At 37.4% G+C, this 21,695-nt stretch overlaps 1 protein-coding gene across 17 annotated transcripts in view; it reads left to right on the top strand.

Annotated features, from left to right (window-relative positions):
* lrrfip1b (leucine rich repeat (in FLII) interacting protein 1b) overlaps positions 1 to 16,325 on the top strand; it is a 34,067-nt gene extending 17,742 nt beyond the window's left edge. For 4 of the 17 annotated variants that reach the window (XM_042758008.1, XM_042758005.1, XM_042758003.1 and 1 more), the window contains 17 exons: positions 159 to 209; positions 843 to 908; positions 1,820 to 1,864; positions 3,142 to 3,207; positions 4,194 to 4,271; positions 4,577 to 4,606; positions 4,723 to 4,848; positions 4,935 to 5,105; positions 5,796 to 5,888; positions 6,047 to 6,139; positions 6,397 to 6,489; positions 6,630 to 6,774; positions 9,433 to 9,482; positions 9,624 to 9,741; positions 9,836 to 9,915; positions 10,133 to 10,237; positions 14,413 to 16,325. In XM_042758008.1, the coding sequence (XP_042613942.1) occupies positions 159 to 209; positions 843 to 908; positions 1,820 to 1,864; positions 3,142 to 3,207; positions 4,194 to 4,271; positions 4,577 to 4,606; positions 4,723 to 4,848; positions 4,935 to 5,105; positions 5,796 to 5,888; positions 6,047 to 6,139; positions 6,397 to 6,489; positions 6,630 to 6,774; positions 9,433 to 9,482; positions 9,624 to 9,741; positions 9,836 to 9,915; positions 10,133 to 10,237; positions 14,413 to 14,523 (1,521 nt within the window). In that variant the 3' untranslated portion in view covers positions 14,524 to 16,325. Of the gene's footprint in view, positions 1 to 158; positions 210 to 842; positions 909 to 1,819; positions 1,865 to 3,141; positions 3,208 to 4,193; positions 4,272 to 4,576; positions 4,607 to 4,722; positions 4,849 to 4,934; positions 5,106 to 5,795; positions 5,889 to 6,046; positions 6,140 to 6,396; positions 6,490 to 6,629; positions 6,775 to 8,629; positions 8,977 to 9,432; positions 9,483 to 9,623; positions 9,742 to 9,835; positions 9,916 to 10,132; positions 10,238 to 14,412 lie in introns of those variants that run through there. The other 13 variants (XM_042758015.1, XM_042758017.1, XM_042758010.1 and 10 more) reach the window with 8 other exon arrangements.
* Positions 16,326 to 21,695: the final 5,370 nt, after the last annotated feature.

The raw sequence follows: 21,695 nt of genomic DNA, 5'->3' as shown, positions 1-21,695 counted from the left end.
ACACACACACACACACACACACACACACACACACACACACAATTTAACCTTTGCTTTCTAGGGGTAAGTTAGATATTTGCTATAATGGTAGACTTAGACATACTGAAAAGCAGTTTTACTCAAAGCAGCTCTCTGTTTTCCTTGTCTTCCTGTCTCAGATATCAGATGATGAAGAGCGGATGTCTGTTGGCAGTCGGGGCAGTTTGAGGGTTCGTATACTTGTGATGTCATTTGAATGATATTGTAAAACTAACAAAGGCTCCTGGTTTAAGTAATGGAAAGGAAAATTCCTGTGTTTGTTGTAATTTATTTAATTTTATATTTAAATATTTTATATTTTTTTAATTTAACATTAGTCTCAGTATCAGAGCAGTTTTCACTTCATTTTAATGTTCTAACAATTAAATAAAAATACATATGTTTTGTGAATTTAATAAAGATAAATAATGTTTTTTTGTAGTAAAAGGAGTTGTGTTGTGTTTATTTTTTTATTTAATTTTTGTTGGATTTATTTTTTTCTTTAATTTTCAATTTGTTTATTTTTTAGTATGAGTGTGTCTTTGCTCAAAACATTGATGTTATGTAGACTATTCCAATTTGATTATTTGAAACAAATGTGTTAAATCAGTATGTATTAATGATGGAACTGATTAATGAATCAAGATTCTGTGTATCTGCATTTTGCACAAAGAGCACTGTCACTGCTTCTTCCCTCTTTAATTCATTCAAACTCTTTCTTGCTGAATCACACTTGTGCGACAATCTGTCACCTCAGCTATTTTCATTTTTTTTATTTTTTCTCATTCTCACATTGTCCTTTTGTCCTCCTCTACTTACCGTAGGGCAACCACACAGATCTCTGCAGCAGCACCAGCAGTCTGCCTACAGCCAGACTACAAAATGGACGGGTCTGTCCCTCTCACAATCCCAAACAATCCCTCTTTATTTCTCTCTTTAGAATTAGTTCTGTTCTTCATTGTTTTATTTTGTAACCCTTTCTTAATTTTGACTGCTCCTCCTTCCTCAGTCATCTCACTGGAACATTTATTTTCAAACAAATGTCAGCAGACCACAACAGTAGGGTTCTGGATGTAAAACTCCTATTCAAAATTTAAATATGACATTATTTATTCTGATTTCAGCTAAATAAATAAGAAACAAACAAATAAATAAATAATTTTAATTACTGTATATTCTTAAGTACTACATTTGAATTGACACATGAATTTTTGAATTACATTATTTTAAATGAATGTAGCTAAATGCTAATACTTTCATGCAAATGCAGAATTTTACAGTTAAAAAAATATTTAAAAAAGCAGACTGATTTGATTGTAACATTCTCAATATTTTACAGGATGTTAGTACACAGTACACAGTTTAAAAATTTTCAATCAAATATTGTACGGTTGTGATTCATCTGGGAGCTGATTTATTGGTTTAAGGGTTAAAAATCTGTAGTGTAGAGATTTTAAAATGAATTTTGACAACAGAAATGGAAAATGGAATGAATGGAAAAAATACAAGGCAGCAGCACAAGTGAACTTGTCATTATTGTAGTCTATACAAACATTTTTTAAAATGTTGTGCTTTACTGGTGTGAATCCCATCAGTCAAAGCACAACGTTTTAAAATAAGTTTGTATATACTACAGAATTTTAACCCTTAAACCAAATAAATCAGTTTGTTATAAACAAGAATATATTATTTATTTATTAATTTATTTATTTAGGGATTATTTGTTTTACTTGAATGTTTAGTAGTGAAATGCAATGTTATGAGCATATATATTTCTTCCTCCTCTCTCTGTTTGTTTTAGCCCTCTGCGCTTTTTATTGAAACCCCCCGTTCAAGAAGTCACAGGGTTTGTTTCCAGTTGTCATCTGCATGCAAACTTACATGCAGATTGTTTGTTCACGTTTCATTTTGGTGAATACATGACACAAATATGAATGATCATAAATATATAGTTCATCCAAAAATAAAAATTCTGTTGTCAATGAAACCATATGACACAAAAGGAGATATCTAGCAGAATATTAATGCTGTTCTTTTCTATACAATGAAAGTGAATGAAGAACACGACTGTCCCTTGTCCCCATTCTTTCCATTTTAAAAAATAAGTGCACTTAACTATATTGAATGTGCTCTTTTGGTGTACTTCAAATCTTAATAGTATATATATATTAAAAAAAAATGTAACTGCAGATAATATTAATGAAATAAAAGGCCACTTTCATGACTATTTCTTAACACACCTGAGTATATTTTTAAAAGGTGCACTTTGTAACATGAAAACTGGCCTTATTACAATTTTTTTACTTTAAAGTACAATCATCATGTTTTAATAATATTTTTTCATGCTCTAAAGTACACTTATGCTTTAAAGTATACTAACATGTTAAAGCAAATGTAAAGTACTTGATTAGAATTTTAACTAGTATAGTATTCAATGTCACATTTAAAGTTAAAATATTTAAAATTCTAAATGACAGCTTATAATAATTTTATAAAAATGCACATTCTTCACAATGACTTTCATTGTAGAAAACAGCTGCTTGGACATTCTGCTAGATGTCTCTATTTCTAGCTTTATGTTTGGAACACCTTTAGAGCAGAATTTTCATTTTTGGTTAAACTATCTTATTTAGGGACATGTGTTGTCTGTGTTCAATCCCTTGTGCGACCGGCATGCAGTTTAGTAACCTGATACACAGAATTTGTTTGGTTACACATGTGTTGTCAAGTCTCTGGCTTCTAAAGCCTCTTTCTCAGACGTCTAATGCAGCAGTCAGTTCTTTGTTTAGTCATTCTTAAGTGCGCAGAGTACATCAGCGTGCATTAAGGTTGATGGCTAATGTGGAAACGTTCTGTAAGCATGCAAAGAAGCTTTCTTTGCACTCCTCTGTATGTAACAAGCATTTCCTGTCCTTGATGTGTTTAAAGTACATCTCCCCTGATTGTTAACAGCCCTGTTAGATCACATTTCATGGTGGTGAACCATTTTGGATACATATAGCGGTCATTTAAGGGTCTTTATTGTCTTTTTAAGTGTTTGTTGTGTTACCCATGGTTATGTCTGAGAGATATTGAGTGTGTGAGGTGAATGTAGTATGGTGAGGTGTTCTGTTCTGTCTGCAGGGGTCACTGCATGAAGAGAGCTCATACTCTTCCACTAGGCGTTTCAGTGGCTCCAGCGCTAGAGGCGTAAGGCCCGATCTTACCTATCTCTCTGACCGCGGCATGACCTGACACCCAATGCCAGTCTGGGCTTGTTGAGCGTCTTGCATGGTTCTGTTTTCAGACCACAGGCTTGACTAGGTGTTGAATGTGTTTATGTTATGAGGTTTCTCTGAGGAAAGTTTGGGAGCCTCCACTTTACTGTTTTCCCCTAGTAATGAGAGTGGGACTGGTGGTGTATGCACTGTATGTAAAGCATGGTTAATCATCTTGGATTAAATTTATTTCTGTCTTTTGTGTGGTCAAAGTATGGTCGTTTACTAGTCAGACTTACTGACTATCCTTTACACAGAAACCCACTAATGCTGTGTGTATGTCAATGTGTGTTTTGATCTGCAGAATGGGCATGGCTTTACACTACTGTTCAAAAGATTTTTTGAAAGAAACTATTTTGTTTTCAGCAGGGATGGATTAAATTGTTTAAAAGTGACAGTAAAGACATTGATAAGGCTGAAGAAGTTTTCTGTTAAATATATATACAGTATATTATATACTGAACCTTCTGTTTATCATCAAAATCCTGAAAAAAATAATCACAGCTTCCACAGAAATATTAAGCAGCACAACTGTTTTCAACATTAATAATATGAAATGTTACTTGAGCACCAAATCAGTGTGTTACAATTTCTTAAGGATCATGCTGTTGAAAATTCAACTGGGCCATCACAGGAATAAGTCACATTTTACAATATATTCAGTTGTAATAATATTTATTAAGTATTTCTATTTTTACTGTATTTTTTGATCAAGGCTTGTTGAGCATCACCAAGGGACTTCACTCAAAGACATAAAAAATCTTACTAACCTCAAACTTTTGAATGGTAGTGTATATGGTACGGTGTCATTTCTAAAACTTCTTTATACTTGTCAGTTCCAGTATATTTTTCCTATGCTCTCTTACCTCTAACATCTACTTGTCATCCCATTTTTCTCTATACCTGCATTCTGATCAGCCTTCAGACTACAATGGCTTTTTGGGCTCCAGTTCGAGGGCCTCTTCTAGGGCGAGTTCTGCCCGTGCCAGTCCAGTGGTGAGCTTCCCTTTTCTATACCTGACCGAGGTTTAGTTCTACATTTTCAAGGTCACGTCTGCTATCTTTGTAGCAAAAACTAACCTGCACTCTTGCTCCTCTGCATATCCTGTTCCTCACACTATCTTCAGTATCATGTGGAATTAGCATGAATCTTGTTTGTGCCATGCTCCCTCTAGTGGATAAAACATGGAACAAGTATTGTTTTAGATCCTGAGTATTTTTCATTTAATTTAGATATATATAAAGAAACCGGGTGATTTTTCAGTGTAACTTCTACTGAACACATTTATTTTTTCACACAGGTGGAGGAAAGGTCAGATTTCCTGGAAAAGGTCAGTAGGATCATTTTTAGAATGTTGAATAGATTCACAAAAACACACATCACAGTAGATTATACCACAACAAAGTGATCCACCAAACCAAGTAAATATTTAAACTACATTCTCAGGGGTCCAGGACAGCCTCCACCCTCTCTGCTGCAACTCTGGCATCTCTGGGTGGAGGTTTATCACGAAGAGGAAGCTGTGATACCTCGATTTCAGCTGACACTGAGGCCTCCATACGGGAAATGAAGGTCATTTTGAAGGTGTATTCATAATACTGTATTATAATGGCCATGATCTGTAAGTAATTTCTTCATTTTTCTTCGTCTATTCTCAGGACTCCCTGGTGGAGGTGGAGGAGAAGTACCGTAAGGCAATGGTGTCCAATGCTCAGCTGGACAATGAGAAGACAAACCTAATGTATCAGGTGGACACACTGAGAGACACTCTGATGGAGCTGGAGGAACTTCTGTGTGAGACACGTCGAGAGTGTGAGGAGAAAACCAGAGTAAGGCCTGTCAAGTGGTGAAATCACTTAAAAAAAAGGAAAATCCTATAGAATAATATACATAACTTTTACAGATACATAGCTGTTTTATTTTTCTTCAGTACAAAATATGAAATTGATATAGTCATCATCCAAAATTTAGAGTATATATATGTATTTTTTTTATTATTATTATTATTAACAAGAAGAATAAATTGAATATCGAGGAATTAAATCATTCTGTTGATAAAATACTCAAAAAAAATCACACTCTTATCGGGTTTATTAGGCCCGGTTTATGCATTCTAGGGTTAAGACTTATCATAACTGAATATGTTGCAAAGTTTTATGTTATGGTATTAAAAAAGCATTGTATTCATAAACAGTTGGGGCGGGGGGGCGGGGGGGCGGTTCAATAGTAAATTGGTAAGCAGAGGAGGGCACACAAAGATATCAACAATAAATAAACACATAGAAGTAATGTGAGCATCACACAAGGATATGTAGACTGTTAATATACTAGAAATAAACTGAAAAGCACACAGTCATAAAGATAATCATTATGAAGTCAGAGTATGTCCTTTAATTCTAAGAAATCGTAGAATGACAACTTCTCAAATAACCGTGGAAGTGGATGATCAGGAATTCAAACTAAAATATTTAGTAAAATTGAATCAATTACAGATATTTTTTCCTTCTAAACTTTGTTAGGATTTCGAGCGAGAGCATCATGCACACAGTGTCCTGAAGTTCCAGTTTGAGGAGATGAAGGAAACCCTGAGGCAGAGTGAAGAGTTGCTGACGGTGAGCATCTCCAGTAAATGACGCAGTACTCAAGGCTCTTCTGACTCTTTGTCTTCCTGATTCTGTGTTATTCTGTTGTCTTTTCTCACATTTTCCTCTTAATTCTCTTTGACCTGTCCATCTGTTTTCCTCTGCTTGCCCTCATGGCTGGAGCTTAGGAAGCCCAACAGTCTCGTGGGAAGCAGGCGGACTATATTAGAGAGATCGCTGACTTGCAAGAAACATTGGAATGGAAAGATAAAAAGATCCGGGTACAATTACCTTTCATGGCCATTTTCCATAAATCATATCACAACTATTCTTTCTTTTGTATTTTAACACTTAAAAATCTTTTTATGCCCTACATACAGCTTGTGTAACTAACTTACCTAATAACTTGTTAAACAACTGAATGCTTGATACTGTGTCACATGACCCTTGTAGTCTTTCCAAACTTTACTTTACTGTTTCCTTCACTCCTTTGTTCTTCCCTTCCTTGATTGTTGACTTTTGCGGGCGGCCACATTAGGCCTTAGAGAGGCAGAAGGAATATTCAGACATTATCCATGATGAACGGGAGGCACTCAGGGACGAGGTTTGCCGGCTTAGGGATGCTCTAAAGGTAGAGATATAGAAGGAATACTGGCAATCACAGCAAATATATAGAAGTCATTATATTAGCATCTTTATTTTGACTTCAAATGACCATAATGAAGTAATGGAATAAATAGGAGATTGACATCAGATTGTATTCTTTCACAGAAACATGGCATTGTGCTGGGATCTAAGGTGACCATTAATGGGGAGGTAGCAGACGGGACGATTGATGGGCATGCTGATGTGGAAACAGCCTCCAGATTGAATCAAGACTCTCACACGTCCGCTATGAGTGGAGACAGCATGTTAGGTAAGACAAACGGTTGCTAGAATTTTGTAACTCATAATCTAAGCATTTTAAACAAATCAGCTATTAGAGCTGATTTATATGCAATTCAGTTGTAGTCAAATGATTACTATTTAGCGATTTTACAAAATTACAATTTTGCTTTTATGGTATTTTGTTGCTGCACATTTGCAAAGTTTTATTTATTTGTAGAAACCATTATGAATATGCTGCAATAAAAGCAAAAACTAAATGAAAACATTTAATAAATGAGACAAAACTAAGCAAAAATGAAAAAAAAAAAAAAAAAATTAAAAATAAATTAAATGTTAAATTAAATAAAGATAAAATAACAAAATGAAAAACATAACTGGAAAATACTGAAACTAAATGATAAAGCATTCTCCAATACAAACTAAAATGAAATAAAAATGTCCACAAATTAATTTTATAGTCAGTTTTAGATACATGGAATTATAAAACTTGAATCCATCTGCACTGAACATGAAAACTAGATAGCAATAAGACTAGAATGTACTGAAAATAAAAATGCTATTAAACATATTTAAATTATACCAGTTAACATTAACTAGCACAAAAATATTAAATAAAAAACGACTTAAAAAAATATAGAAAAGTCTGAAAAAACACCTCTATAACTTATAATGATAGAGTGAAAATTAATACAAATTAAAAACTAAATAAAAATGCAAAACTGTAAGAACTCTGGTTAGAAGAAGATCTAAGATGTTTCCAGTGCTCTTTGTAAATATTAAACTGGCTATTGTTTTTGATTACAATTTTGCTTGCTTCATTCCATTCTCAATATACCCAGTAATGTATATTTTTAGTTGTCAACAACAACAGAATCAATCTCTTTGTCTTTGTTTTCCACATCTGAGGGTATCTCTGTTGGAATTCTCTCTCCACTGATCAGCCTTTAATTCAATCAAGTCTTGACTGCTTAACAAAATCAATCCAATTATTATCAGTGCCATTCTGTTTTTGTGGAATCATAATTGTGATTCGCTCTTTGAATCCAATCAAGTGGTGTTTTCCAACTGGCGTTTCATCTCATTGTCAGTAATGTTGCTGACAGAGCTTCAGAACTGCACATCAAGCACAGAGTCAGAGATTACTCAAAACTATGGTGAGACTGCCCAGTTAATAAGTACACAAGCCCTTAGGCACAGAAACTGGACTGTTTGCTATCTGAAGTGATCCAAGAAATGTTCTCAGAATGTCAGAATGAAGGAGAACAGTGATCTGAAGGTGTCAAAACCCATGACTGGGGTCAATTATAGTATAAGAAATGTGGAGATAACAGACATTCAGACAGAAAATGGAGTCCAAACAAAGACTTGTCCATCTGAGAATGAAGTCAGCACATTTAGTACACACACGTTAGCAAACTCTTATAAATTGAGAAAATCAGACACAGGAGAATCTTAATCTAAATCTAAACAAAGATAATTAAGTAAATTTGTGTGAAAGTGAAAGGTCAATGTACGTGGAGAAAGATTCCAACTCTCAATATTCAAAAAAATCACAAGTCCAAGTCTACTGACTGCTGTTTTAACACCTCACAGGTAAAGTGCACACCAATTAATGTGAAGAACCTATAACTGCTGTTAAAACCAAACCAAACAGGTCAGAGGATGAAAGATACATTGATTCAAGTGCAGAAACTTCACCTAATATGCCACTATAATCCTTTAAACTTTAGAATCAGATAATATCTGAAATTACAGTATATGAACCACAGACTGGTTAAGCAGAGAAAAATAACTGCATAGAAATCAATGCTGGCATTAAAACCTTTAAAGATCTATGTTTGAACCCACAAAGTCTAATGAAGTGGATATTTTTATAACCACAGGAGACAATGATGCACAATCCAGGAGCCAGCAAGAGACAGAGGCTAAGCCAGAGTTACAGTTTGTGGAGGACACATATAGCATGCCAGTAGAGCACAAGGGCACAGCGTTCCTTCTCGATAGTTGTGAGGAAGCTGTTGCATTGGATGCTGTTCTTTTAGTGCCGGATGATGTAAATATGCATACCAGTAAACAGATAAAAGAAACAATAGTCAATGTGAGTGGACTGAGTGTAGAAAATGAAACACATACATTCTTTAAGATCAAGCTTAAGATGAAGAGGATCTTTAGCTGCTTTGTGTCATAATTTTCCAGAGACTCATTTTGATTTGCTGATGTTTATGACGATGTTATTTTGATTTTTTTTTTTTTTTCAAGAATTTGATCATATGATGTAATGTTGCATATGTACTTTAAATTTTCAGTGCAAATGAAACCAATCAAGACATGCAAAAGCTGTTAATTTCTTTCAATATTCTGTAATTAAAAAGCTTGATTTAAAAAAAAAAAAAAGTTTCATGGAAGGCATATATGCAATGCTATAAGTGTAAAAATCCAATTGCATATACAATTAAATGCATTGCACTTTGGAAGAATATGTACTTTTTATGTTTACCAATGCAGTAATTGTCATCATACTTGTAATCACCACAAATAAAAAGCAAATATCAAAAATGTTTCATGCATATACGAATGTAATAATTGTTTTTATTTTAGTGCCTACATCATGTCATTGTATGATATATTGCCCACTTTTTTTAATAAGGTTCATGTGCCTTACATTTTTTTTATTTGTAACTTTCAGAGATCAGATTGAGGAAGTTGGTGGAAGAGAGAGAGAATTTGCTCGACCAGGTGAGTTTTGTCATTTCATGCTTTTCAAGTGATTCATCGTTCTGCATATGATTTATATTGTGGGAGAAAATCTTATGAAATACCTGTAATGCCTCTCATAAGGACTTTGTTAGCATGACTAAACTGCATGTGAATGTGCAGGTACGGAAGTATAAAACCATTGCAGAGCAGAAACAAAAGAATGGGACAGAGGAAGCGGGAAGCACAGATGAGGATGACCTACAGAATGGTCTGGACCCTCATATTCTAGATCTGCAGAGTAAGATATGCCTTTAAATTTCATTCACCATCAGTCTTGATGTAGGCTGGTTTGTTTTCATGTAAATTCTTTCTTTCTTTTTGTTTTTCTACAGGAGATGCTAACAGGCAAATCAGTGACCTAAAATTCAAGCTTGTCAAGTCTGAGCAAGAAGTCACAGCACTTGAACAAAATGTAAGTCACTGATAAAATGAACACAAGACTTTATATCCAAAGGCACAAATTGTGCTCTTGCATGCAATTTCATCATCAGTAGTTAATAATGTTCTCCTTTAAAGTTTAATCGCCCTTTATGCTCTGTTAATTTTGTTCGTATTATGTTACAACCAGTTCCACAGGAAATGATCTGACATAATTTCATGCATAACCTGTAATCTCTGTCATGTGGCAGATCATTCGGCTGGAGGGTCAAGTGAGCCGCTATAAAACATCTGCTGAGGCTGCAGAGAAAGTGGAAGATGAACTAAAAGTGGAGAAACGCAAGCTGCAGAGAGAGGTACACTAAATTGTTAAAAAAACCCACTAATATTCCAAACAACCCAGCAGCAACTTTTTTGGGGAAACATTCTTACACTAAAAAATATTGAGTACATTTTATAGCTGTGAATTCAATTAAATAAACCTTATGAATTGAGTAAATGTGAATAAAAAAAATGTAAATAGTTCTGAATAAGTACATTTGGTGCCATGACAAATAAAACTGAGTAGACCCAACAAGTTAAAAGAATAGTTCACACAAAAATTGAAAATTTGCTGAAAATGTACTCACCCTCAGGCCATCCAAGATATACAGTATATGAGTTTCCCTTTCAAGGGAACTTCGAACTGCGTCCTCTAGGGGTCGCTGTGGGGAACGCCTCATCGTGACCCGTGTCTGAAGCGTACATTCAAAAAACACCAACAACATGTTGGCCGGCGACGGCCCATGACGTCACTACCAGTGCGACTATAATATAAATAGGCGCCGGGAGCACACGTCATTCTCTTCTTGGTCTTGACTGACTGTTTTTGTTTGAAACGTGTATTTCCGATTCCTATTCCTATCATTATGGCGAGCACTATCAAGGTGTTTAGAGGATGTGTGCATCCGTGTTGTCGTTATTTGACACCTGATGACACAGGCGATCTCTGCATCTTTTGTTTGGGTAAAGAGTACGCACACGATGTCCTCGAGGGGGCAATCTGTGTTTACTGCAAGCTTTTTTCAATGAAAAAACTCCACTCTCGTTTGTCTTTCTTTTCGAGAAAAGAGGGGCAGCCATCTGCTCCCTGCGGTTCAGGACCCACCGCTGCTGAGGCATGGAGGAGAATGAGCTCGTGGGGATTGCAGGTGGATCGATGAGTTTAAAGAACGGCTTTTCCTCTCGCGCTCGTCGGCTGTGGACAAGAGTGAGCCACTGGAGGATGATGTTATTTCATTAACATCGTCTGATCCAGGGGCCAGTGCTCTGCTGGGGTCAGCCCAGGAAGAGCAGGAGATGTTTGATGAGGGCGAAGAAGCTGAGGCCAAACCTTCTCAATCCTCCTGTCCTGAATATGATGAGCTTTTGGAGGTTAAGGATCGCGCCAAGTAAGTGACGTCACAAGGTCATCTCGATGAATGTTATCATTCTGACCATAGCCCTCCAGCTCAGGTGAGCCTTCCTTTTCTTCCTGATCTCCATACAGAGATCGAGAAGGAATGGAAGAGACCGTTTTCCTTGCACATCCAGCATACGAGTTATGCCAACATCGAGGGAATGCGCGAAAGCGGCTATGAGAAAATGCCCCCTGTAGAAGAGACGCTGGCTAGCTATCTCTCTATGGGTGAGACATCCACTCTTAAGACTCACTCCTTGCCATCTAAGCCTCTTCAGGATACATCTTGCTTAAATGGCAGGGCATACACAGCAGCAGGTCAGGCTGTCGCTTCATTGCACATGATGGCGGTGCTTCAGGCATATCAGGCTGATCTACTGAAAGACCTGGATAAAGGTGAGGGCCTTTCTCCCGATGAGGTAGCTGAGTCGCATGCACCACAGATCTTGCTCTCCATGCTACTAAGCAGGCCACCTCTGCTATGGGCACGTCCATGGCAGTGATGGTGGTAACGGAGAGACATCTGTGTGTGAACCTGGCAGATATTGGGAAGAAAGAGAGGGGCTTTCTTCTTGATGCTCCAGTTTCTTCTTCTTGATGCTACCAAACTTTTTGGCACCTCCGTCAAGACGGTGGTTTAGAAGTTCAGGGAGGCAAAGGCGCGCTCAGTGGCCTTCAAATCCTTCATTCCACGAAGGTCCAGGTCTGAGACCGAACAACCCAGGGGTCCTGGCCTTCCTGGTCACCAGGATATCCCATCTTGCTGAGGCATTGAGCGGGAAGTATAGTGGCAATGGCATTTGCGAGAACATTCTTGTGAATGCTGTCTCAGGCAGTGCTCCTCTTGTCTCAGAGGGTTATCTTTGAGCTTACCACTCCCGTTTGGCTCAGTACTTCCAGGCAACTGTGAGCAGATGCTTGGGAAGCTCTTAAATTCATGCTATGGTAAGTGCACACGCTAAGCTTTGTCCACTTTCTGAAATCCACATGGTGGTAAGTGTGCACGCTGAGCACTTTGCACACTTTCTAAAATCCATATGGTGGTAAGTGTGCATGCTAAGCACTCTGCGCACTTTCTGAAATCCTGTATGGTAAGGGTTGTGTGTTATTAGCCTCGTTCCCTTTCTTTGAGTTGGCTTAGACCCCGGTACTCGCCTTGGGCTCCACTTAACCAATGTGTCTCTGTTGACACACTTTTGAAGCTTCGCTGCCTTCACATTGAGGGTTATTGTGAGTATGGTGCTTCTTTCGAGGATTTGAATTCTCTCCCTTTCTGAAGAGTTGGATTCCTCGCTCACTGGGCTGTCGTAATGGTAGTGTGTGGCATTGCTCCCCTTTATCAAAGGGTTGCCTATGAGCACACTACTCATTTTCTGAATTCGGAGTTCTCCAGTCACATGAGAGTTAAGTTCTCTGTTTTCCCTGAGCACCTGGAACCAGCAGCATTAGGTGAACTAGGCCCTTCCTTTGCCTCCCTGATGCGCTGAGTTTTTTAGCTAAGCTTGCAGTACACTTACCTTCTGATCTCTAACGATCATGCTGTAGGTCGGGCCCCCATTCACCCCCCCAACCCCAACTGAGAGCTGGGTTTGTTGCTCCCTCAGCTAGGTAACTTACTACTAGCCATTCGAGCATTATACCATAGATCAAATTGATGACTTCTCAAATATATTGTCTTGGGATGCACCATTTTCTTCTATGGGCTGCTCTATCAGAGTGCCACGAGAGCCCCTTAGAACAGTATCTCTAAAATCCATGTTATGGTAAGTGTGCACGTGTAGTCTTGTACACTTTCTAAAATCCACACTGTGGTAAGTTCGCATGCTAGTAAACAAAAACTTAAAAAAAAAAATCCTGTACGGTAAGGGCTATGCGCACCAGCTTCGTGCCCTTTCTTGAGTTGGTTAAAGCCCTGGTTCCACCTAAGCTCACATAGAGTAAGCAGTAGCCCCTGTTTGACAGGCCAAGACTTAGTATGATGATAGGCTGTTGGTCATATTCCCTTAAAGGAATTTATTCCTGATTCCAAGCCTTGAGCTCTACCCTGGGCCCAGGAGTCTGGCCCTAGCAGGTAAGTTTTGGGTATGTAGCCTAGGCCTTTGGCCGTAGGGGATTATGTCACGGACAGCCATCTAACGTCCCAGGGGCAACTCCCATGGCTATGGTAGAGTTGGTACTTAGTGCTCGCCATGGGTTCTGGCATGCACTCCCCTTAGCATGGTGGGGTGGGTATACCGTTCCCCATAGCAACCCCTAGAGGATGCAGTTCGAAGTTACCTTGAAAGGGAACGTCTCAGGTTACTTATGAAACCATGGTTCCCTGAGTAGGGAACGAGACACTGCATCCTCTAGGTTTCCTGCCATGCTTCGGACGCAAGCTTCAGATGAAGAAGTGAATGATGTGTTCTCTCGGTGCCTATTTACACTATAGTCGCTATAGTCGAGTTAAAACATCTGATAAAAACATAACAATAATCCACACAACTTCAGTCTATCAGTTAAGTCGATGGATATTTTTATTACAAAAACCCATTGCTTTACTTCAAAAGGTATTCATTTGTATGGATTACTTTTACGATGGATGTATTCGCTTTTTGGATCTTCAAAAACTCAGGCACCATTTACTGCCATTACAAAGCTGGGAAGAGCCCAGGTAGTATTTAATATACAGTAACTCCAGTTTTGTTCATCTGAAAGAAGAAAGGTATATATACCTAAGATGGCTCGATGGGGAGTAAACTGGGGGATAATTTCCATTTTTGGGTGAACTATTCTATGAAATCTCATTCTGATGGCACCCATTCAATACAGAGGATCCATTGGTGAGCAAGTGATATAATACTAATAAAATTGTTGAAATAAAATGTTCTTTTAAGGAAAAAAAAGAAATAAATAATAGATGCAGATGTTTGACAAAATAAACTGTTGGTTTTTTTGGTCAATTTGTTGGGTATGTCCAAACAAACGCTTAAGTGATATTCAGAGATTTTATTACAGAATTGTAAACATTTATTTTTCTGACATTTACACTGTCACTGAATTTTTTTATTTTTTTTAGAATGTGATGTAACAAGTGCTGTATTTACTCTTTAGCTGAGGTCTGCGCTTGACCGTATGGATGAGCTGGAAGCAAGCAACAGCCACCTAACAAAGAGACTAGAGAAGATGAAGGCCAATCGGAGTGCCCTTTTGGCACAGCAGTGACGCCCATCTGTGCCCACTCTGCAGTCAGGGGCATGATTCCCATCTAGCACCAATGATCTGCCACCCATATTAAACTAAAACAACTATTAAAATCATATAAAATTAGCCCAATCATAATCATGCTAATTCAGACTTTAAAAAGTAAATATGGCTGACAGGCATGAACATCAAACTTCATGTGTTTGCTAGTGGGAGTCCAAGTGGAGGACATATCAAAAACTCTTACTGAGGCTCATTAAAGTGACTTTTGGTTTGAATTAGCAGAATTCAGGCCTTCAATGAGCTCTCAAAACGTTTTGACTGGTTGCGAATCTCTGAGTCAACAAACCAACTCAGCACAGGCAGAGCACAGCTATGGCAGCATATATTTCTTTATGGTAGCATGTTGGTTTAGTAATCCAGTGGTGAGGGACATTGAATAATCTTAGCAGACCATGCACTTTATACCTTCATCAGTACTCAAATTTTGTGTTATATGGAAAATGTAACATATCTGCACATGGATTTGCAAAATGAGGTAATGAAGTTTGTGTAGTCCAGGTATTATATGACTGAATGTATGCTCTTATACAGAGAAAGTGTGTGTCCGTGCAGACAGGGAGTGTTGTTTATACTGTCAACAACTGAAAATTGCTATAACGTCCATTTTGATTCACGCCAAATTTGTGTGTGTGACCGAATGTGTTTTTGTGTTGGTCTGTACTAAAATAAGGTGGACTAGCACTTCATAATGTTAGTAATTTTTGTTTATATGCTAATTTTGTGTAAACGAGGGGAACTTAGGACATGGCAAAAAAAAAAAAATTATGCTATAGCAATGTTAATATGACTTTATGGAGTATATTTGGGGATAAGCCAGGCTTTAAAGGATTTGAATCATTGTCCTGTTTCAAATGTTCTCAGTGGCTGCACTAAATATTCTTTGTTGCTTTATGAAAGCACTCAATATATTTTTCTCACATATGCATTAAACTGAAGTGGGCCAAATGATGATACTACTTTTCTTTTGTTTAATATGCAGGTTTTAGACCATCTACTTAATTTCTGTGTTTAAAAATACAGAAGCCTCATTGTAATATGATTAGTAGAATTAGACAGACAGTAAACACAGCTGATCATCAATACTGTTTCATGTCCAGTTTAAACTCAGATCATGGTGCAACTACTGTATATCATCTGAGGGCTAAATGGACATTTGAGATGACACCAGCCTTTAAAGATACAATCTATAATCTGAGTCTTGCTTTTGAAAACATGCTGAGTCAACACAATAAATGGGAGTGCAGCTCTTTTATTTATTTATTATTATTATTATTATTATTTTAAAGCTGGTCGTGGTAGCACTTTCACTAATGGTCTGCCATTTACAGAGTCTAACATTAATCTCATTGTGTTTGGGTTTTATATAAATAAACATGGCTTATTTAAGAAAAAGGAAAAAAAAGTATTGTTTTGCAATAATGCTTTTAAATGTAAACTGACCATTGCATTTACTCAAAAACTTTCCAATGTACATCATTATGCAAACAGCTATAATAACGCTTGTCATGATGCTTTAGGCTATCTGCTGGGTAATCGATTGTGTTTAGAGGATGATTCTTTTTTGCTGATTATGAGTTTCACTTGTATCCCTCCCCTGGGCTGTGTTACCATTTGAGACACCTTATTTACACACTCAAGAGCTGAACTTTAAAAAGAATAAAATAACAGACATAGACACACCTATTACATTGTTTACCTGTATTACAGCTCTTCTGTATTGACATGGCATAGCACAAAATAAACTCATGCAATAACACTGACTTTTAAGGTTTTTATTTATGTATTATTTCATTCTTTTATTGCATAATGGAAAAGTTTTATTCATGTGTTTAGAGCAAGCAAACAATAATTGATAAATGGACCATTCTCCCTTTTAACATTAAAAACATAAGTTTGAACAGCAGAGGGCAGCACTGATTTTCAGCTTATACTGTAAATCAGTTCCGCATTCTAGTGCACTAGATCATGATCTTATCTATGGTAAAGGCAGGCACTGTAAAATCTCTCAGTAATATGCATCGTTGACACTCTCTGGGCAATTTCTTCTTCTTCTTCTTCTTCTTCTTCTTATTATTATGTATTGCCTCTATAGCCAAAACACATTCAATGTAACTTTTTTCTTAAACTAATATAATAATTCCTTTGTGTTATCCCTCCTAAACAAATCTGTTAAAAATATGCTATGCAAAATCTAAAAGAGGAAGAGAAAGAGAGTGATAAGGATGTATAGCAAAATAAATAAAATTATTTTAGGCATGCTGGCCCTCAGAAACAGACAGCTGATCACTGGCCCCTGGAGATTTCGCTTCTCTTCCACACAGCCAGTCTAGCACTGACTGGCAACTCTGAGTTCTTTGCTTTGAAAATTATATAGCAGGCCTGTCTTCCTTCTTGGTGTGATACAACATCACTGACAATTTAAAACCAGTTGTACTGAATATGACAGGAATTCAAGTCAGATGACTAATGTAGAATGTTGAGTGACACATCATTTATTCAACCATGATAACTATGTTAGGCCTGTGCAGGATGATATGTTACATGCACACTAACACACACACACACACACACACACACACACACACACACACACACACACACACACACACACACACACACACACAATGTGTTTCATTAATAATACCATTACAATACATGGTGTGTAACTGTAGTAGTCTGTGTGTGTGCTTGTTTTTGTGACATATCAGGACACAACTTTGTATAATGACATGGGTATGACACAGGTATTACAAAGAGAGGGTGACTTATGAGGACATAACCCATGTCCCCATTTTTCAAAACGCTTATTAACCATACAGAATGAGTTTTTTTTTTTTTTTTTGAGAAAGTAAAACGTTTTCTTTAAGGGGTAGGGTTAGGTGTTGGGTTCGTGGAGGGCAATAGCACATACAATTTGTAAAGTATAAACACCATTATGCCTATGGAATGTCCCCACAATTCACAAAAACGTACGTGTGTGTGTTTGTGTGTGTGTTTGTGTGTGTGTGTGTGTGTGTGTGTGTGTGTGTGTGTGTGTGTGTGTGTGTGTGTGTGTGTGTGTGTGTGTGTGTGTATTATTGTAGATGGTTCAAAGACAAAATTCTATAATTTTATTCTGGGCAAGAATGACTATCATACATTTTCACTGAAATGTCATTGTTTACCAAAAAATTAAAAATAAGAAAAAATTATTGTCAGGCATATTTAGAACAAGAATCATTAGATGTCATTAAAAGAGTCTATTTAAGGATCACAGTGCAGCCCCCAAACATTAATTACTTTAAAATTTGTGGTTCGAAATCAGGCCTTAAACAAGTTTCAGGTTTCACTAGCCTGCAGCCATCAGCACCAGCATATTGACTTATTGTACTTTTGCTCATGTCTGTGCTGAGCAAAGCTTTTTGTAAGGATTGCATTTTGCATGTCTAGCCAGATCACCTTGAGAGAATTTGCACTATTTAAATAATAACTGAATCATTCAGCCTGGTTAGACTGGTTAGATGTTTTTATCTGTTTTATCTGTTTATCTGTTGTATCTGCATTGTGTTTTAGGGTTAACGCAAATGTCCATAAAATTACAAATACAGTTTTCTTTTCTTTTTTTCCCTTTTCCAAAAGAACATCATAATGTGAATATATAATCATACCTACAAGTTTATACTGTTATGCCTTGGGCTGTTCACTTCGTTTACCAATGAAGTGCTGGTTTCAGAGTCTACATATAATTTGAATAATGCAAGCAGGTGATATTTACTTTATGGCTGTCAGTTGATTAAAACAACTAATCAAGCTATAATATAATCATATAATCATACATTGTCATGGCAGAAAGAAAGCGCATTCTGGTAGAGCATTGTTAATGGACTCATTTATGTATAAAACAAATCCAAAACACAATTCAGAAAAACAGGAACCTTATAAACAGGAACTACTCAAATGACCCAAGGCAAACAGGTCACAACGATTTAACTGAGGCCCTATTTGAATCAACAGAAAATGGCATTTGTACATCTCTAATCTTACATTTAATGTAAGCACCACCAGCACTTCATTGATGTTATTTGCAGATCTGATAAGTCAGTCACACACACACACACACACACACACACACACACACACACACACACTCACACACACACACCAGTCAGAGCAACGTATGCTTTACTGACAATTGTCTTTCCACGTTTAGGAACCCTACCATGTTTGCAAGTGCACTGTGACAGCTAAATGTATTTACATTGACGTGTATTTAAACATTCTTTGGGACTGTGATAATTGTGTGCTAGAGAAACAGACATCATAGATTAAAACTAGAATTCATGCTTGTATAGTAAAAAATCAATGTTTAACACAACACAAGTTAAGTTCTATGTGTTTATGCCAGTACTTCTTCCCACAAATATATAGTATTTTCCCTCAAATACTTATTTTCAGGCTTATTTTCAGTCTGAAACCAGATTGTCCAGTTAAGTCACAATGGCCTGGGGCCGTTTGCATAAACTGCTCAGACTAGTCTTAAAAAGGCAATCTAATTTGTTTTCTTCAAAGTGAGTTACAAAAAGGTAGATTGGGCCAGTTTGAATAAGAAAAGTAAGACTGATTACCTCTTGGCTAACTGCTAGTTGGTCAAGTTGCAATTGGCCCCTGGTTTCACTGCTAGTTGGTCAAGTTGCAATTGGCCCCTGGTTTCACAGACAGGGCTTAGACTAAATCAGGATTAGGACACAGTTCAATTAGGACATTTAAGTAATTTTTATAAACATGCCTTAAAAAAAAAAAAAATACTGGTGGTGTGCATCTTGAGATAAAACAAGGGCACTGACATATTTTAAGATCAGTCAGTGCAAATTTCTTTCAGTTGAAACAGGTCAGATTTGCATTTTAGTCTGGGATGAGGCTTAAACCTTGCCTGTGAAACTGTTTGAACATCTTTTAGTATACCTTTGACACATACCAAGGAACCTGTCTGTCTGGCATCCTATTTCTTCGGAATTTAGAAAAATACATTTGCAAATCATCTGCTCAGTAGTTTATAATCAGCTACCTGAATGTTTGAGCAATTATCCTGATACTGAGCAAAGCGAATCACACCTACATTTGAACTACACTCTTAAGAAAAATGGTTCTATACAGTACCAGAAAAGCATTCTTGTAACAAAAGCAGAACCCTTTTTGGTGCTAAATAGAACCCTTTTTAGAGGGTTCCATAAAGAACCAAGCTTTGAAAGTGCTATATACTGTAGAACCTTAATGGTGTTATAAATAACCTTTTTTATTATAGTTTATTTTCCTTAATATTAGTATATCTATATAATTAATATTAGTATTATTCATTTTATTTGTCCATATTATTTATTACTATTGTTTTTTTTTACCCCACTATCTGTTTGTCTTATAATATCTTATAACGTCTATTAGGGTTTTCATAAAAATAACAACAATAACAGCATGTTGTGTCAATTAGGTACTTTTATTTTATTTAATGACGTGAAACTGTAGCAAAAATTACAGTGATCTACCAACCGTTATTAGCAGAATACATTGATTGACAATTGACACTGAACATAAATAATTACTTAAAGAAGTAAAACAAAATTAGAAATAAAAAATAGTATAACAAAGACCAAGTTCCAGGGAAATACTGTATTTTCACAATCCTATATGATTCTTTGAAAGTCCATCATTATGTGTATTTTGGTGTGATTGAGTGGTAGTTTCTCTCTGCAGATGACGAGGTTGTAAGATGTGACACAATCTGAAATGCACAATTGAGTTTAGAGTTACAATGTGTCTCCTTCCATTTGTTTATGTAAAAACAATTGTTTATGAAGGACAAAAGTCGTCGTATGTGAGCACTTAACAATGTTATGTTTATGCATAAACCCATAATAAAAAATCGGATGTGTAACATTATATTAGATCCATGCATTACAGTTGGTGACAATATTGATCTGTCTCGATGTTAATTAAACATTAAAATAAAAGATGGAATTATTCGCTACTTTTGATTAAACTACAGTTCCTCTTCACAAACTCGAGCTGCGTCGAACGCTATGGTGAATGCCTTCAGCATGAGCAACTCTGAATATCTTGTGCAATCTGTCCAATGGAAGGGCGTGTCGTCATGGGTGGGGTGACGTAAGCGACCAGGAAGCTATAAAAGTACGTGCTGCACAGCTGGCATCAGCTTTCTTGTCTTTCAGCATGCGCTCTGTGTGTGCATGTGTTATCAGTCTGTCTTGTGAGTCTTATTTGGTTTTGTCTGTCCTCATAAGCTCAACAATGTCAAAAAGCAAAGCTAAGACAAAGCATATGGGCGATAGCAGATCATGATTCAGATTGTGTGTTCCTCCCTGCCCGCGCTACATTACAAGCGGGGATACACACAGTCTATGCGTGGTCTGCTTGGGAGTGAAGAATGCTGAGTCGGCTCTTGACCATTGCGAACGTATTCCAATGCGGACACTTTGCTCTCGGAAGGCTCTCTTCGAGGAGGTTGATGTGGAGAGTGTCGAAGAGGATTCGCCAACTCAATCGCTCCAGTCCGAGGAGCTCTTGGAGGTGGTAACTCACGTGGTGGCCAAGCTTAACACTGACTGGCCCACCGAGAAACAATCCGAACCACAGAAAAGCAAGGTTGATGAACACTTTCCCCGGGGCTGCATCGTCTCTGAAGGCTCCGGTGCTGCCCTCCAAGCCATTCAGAACAACTTCGGCTTTGGTGGGCAAAGGGTATGTGGCAGCGGGTCAGGCTGGTGTGTGTCTGTACACTACACAATGGCTGTGTTACAGGCATACCAAGCCGACCTGCTGAAAGAGCTTGACATTGGAGAGGAGATCAAGTCTGAAAACATCTCAGAGCTAAGGTGGACCGCTGATCTCTCCCTCCGCTCCACCAAAGAGACTGTTCGTGGCATCGGGCGGTCAAAGGCAGCTATGGTGGCCATAGAGAGGCATTTATGACTGACCCTGTCCAACATGAAAGAAAGGGACAGGGTCTGCCTCATGGACGCCCCGCTGCTGCCTTCTGGCCTGTTCAGCGATGCCGTCAATTTGGTCATCAAAAGCACCAGGAGGCACTTAAGCAAGCGGCGGCATTCCAAAAGTTCCTCCCTCGTCGCTCTCCTGAG

This window comes from Cyprinus carpio, chromosome A6 (assembly GCF_018340385.1).
Source record: "Cyprinus carpio isolate SPL01 chromosome A6, ASM1834038v1, whole genome shotgun sequence".
Classification (NCBI taxonomy): domain Eukaryota; kingdom Metazoa; phylum Chordata; class Actinopteri; order Cypriniformes; family Cyprinidae; genus Cyprinus; species Cyprinus carpio.
The sequence above is the reverse complement of the archived record's forward strand: the minus strand, read 5'-3'. Positions and strand labels throughout refer to the sequence as shown.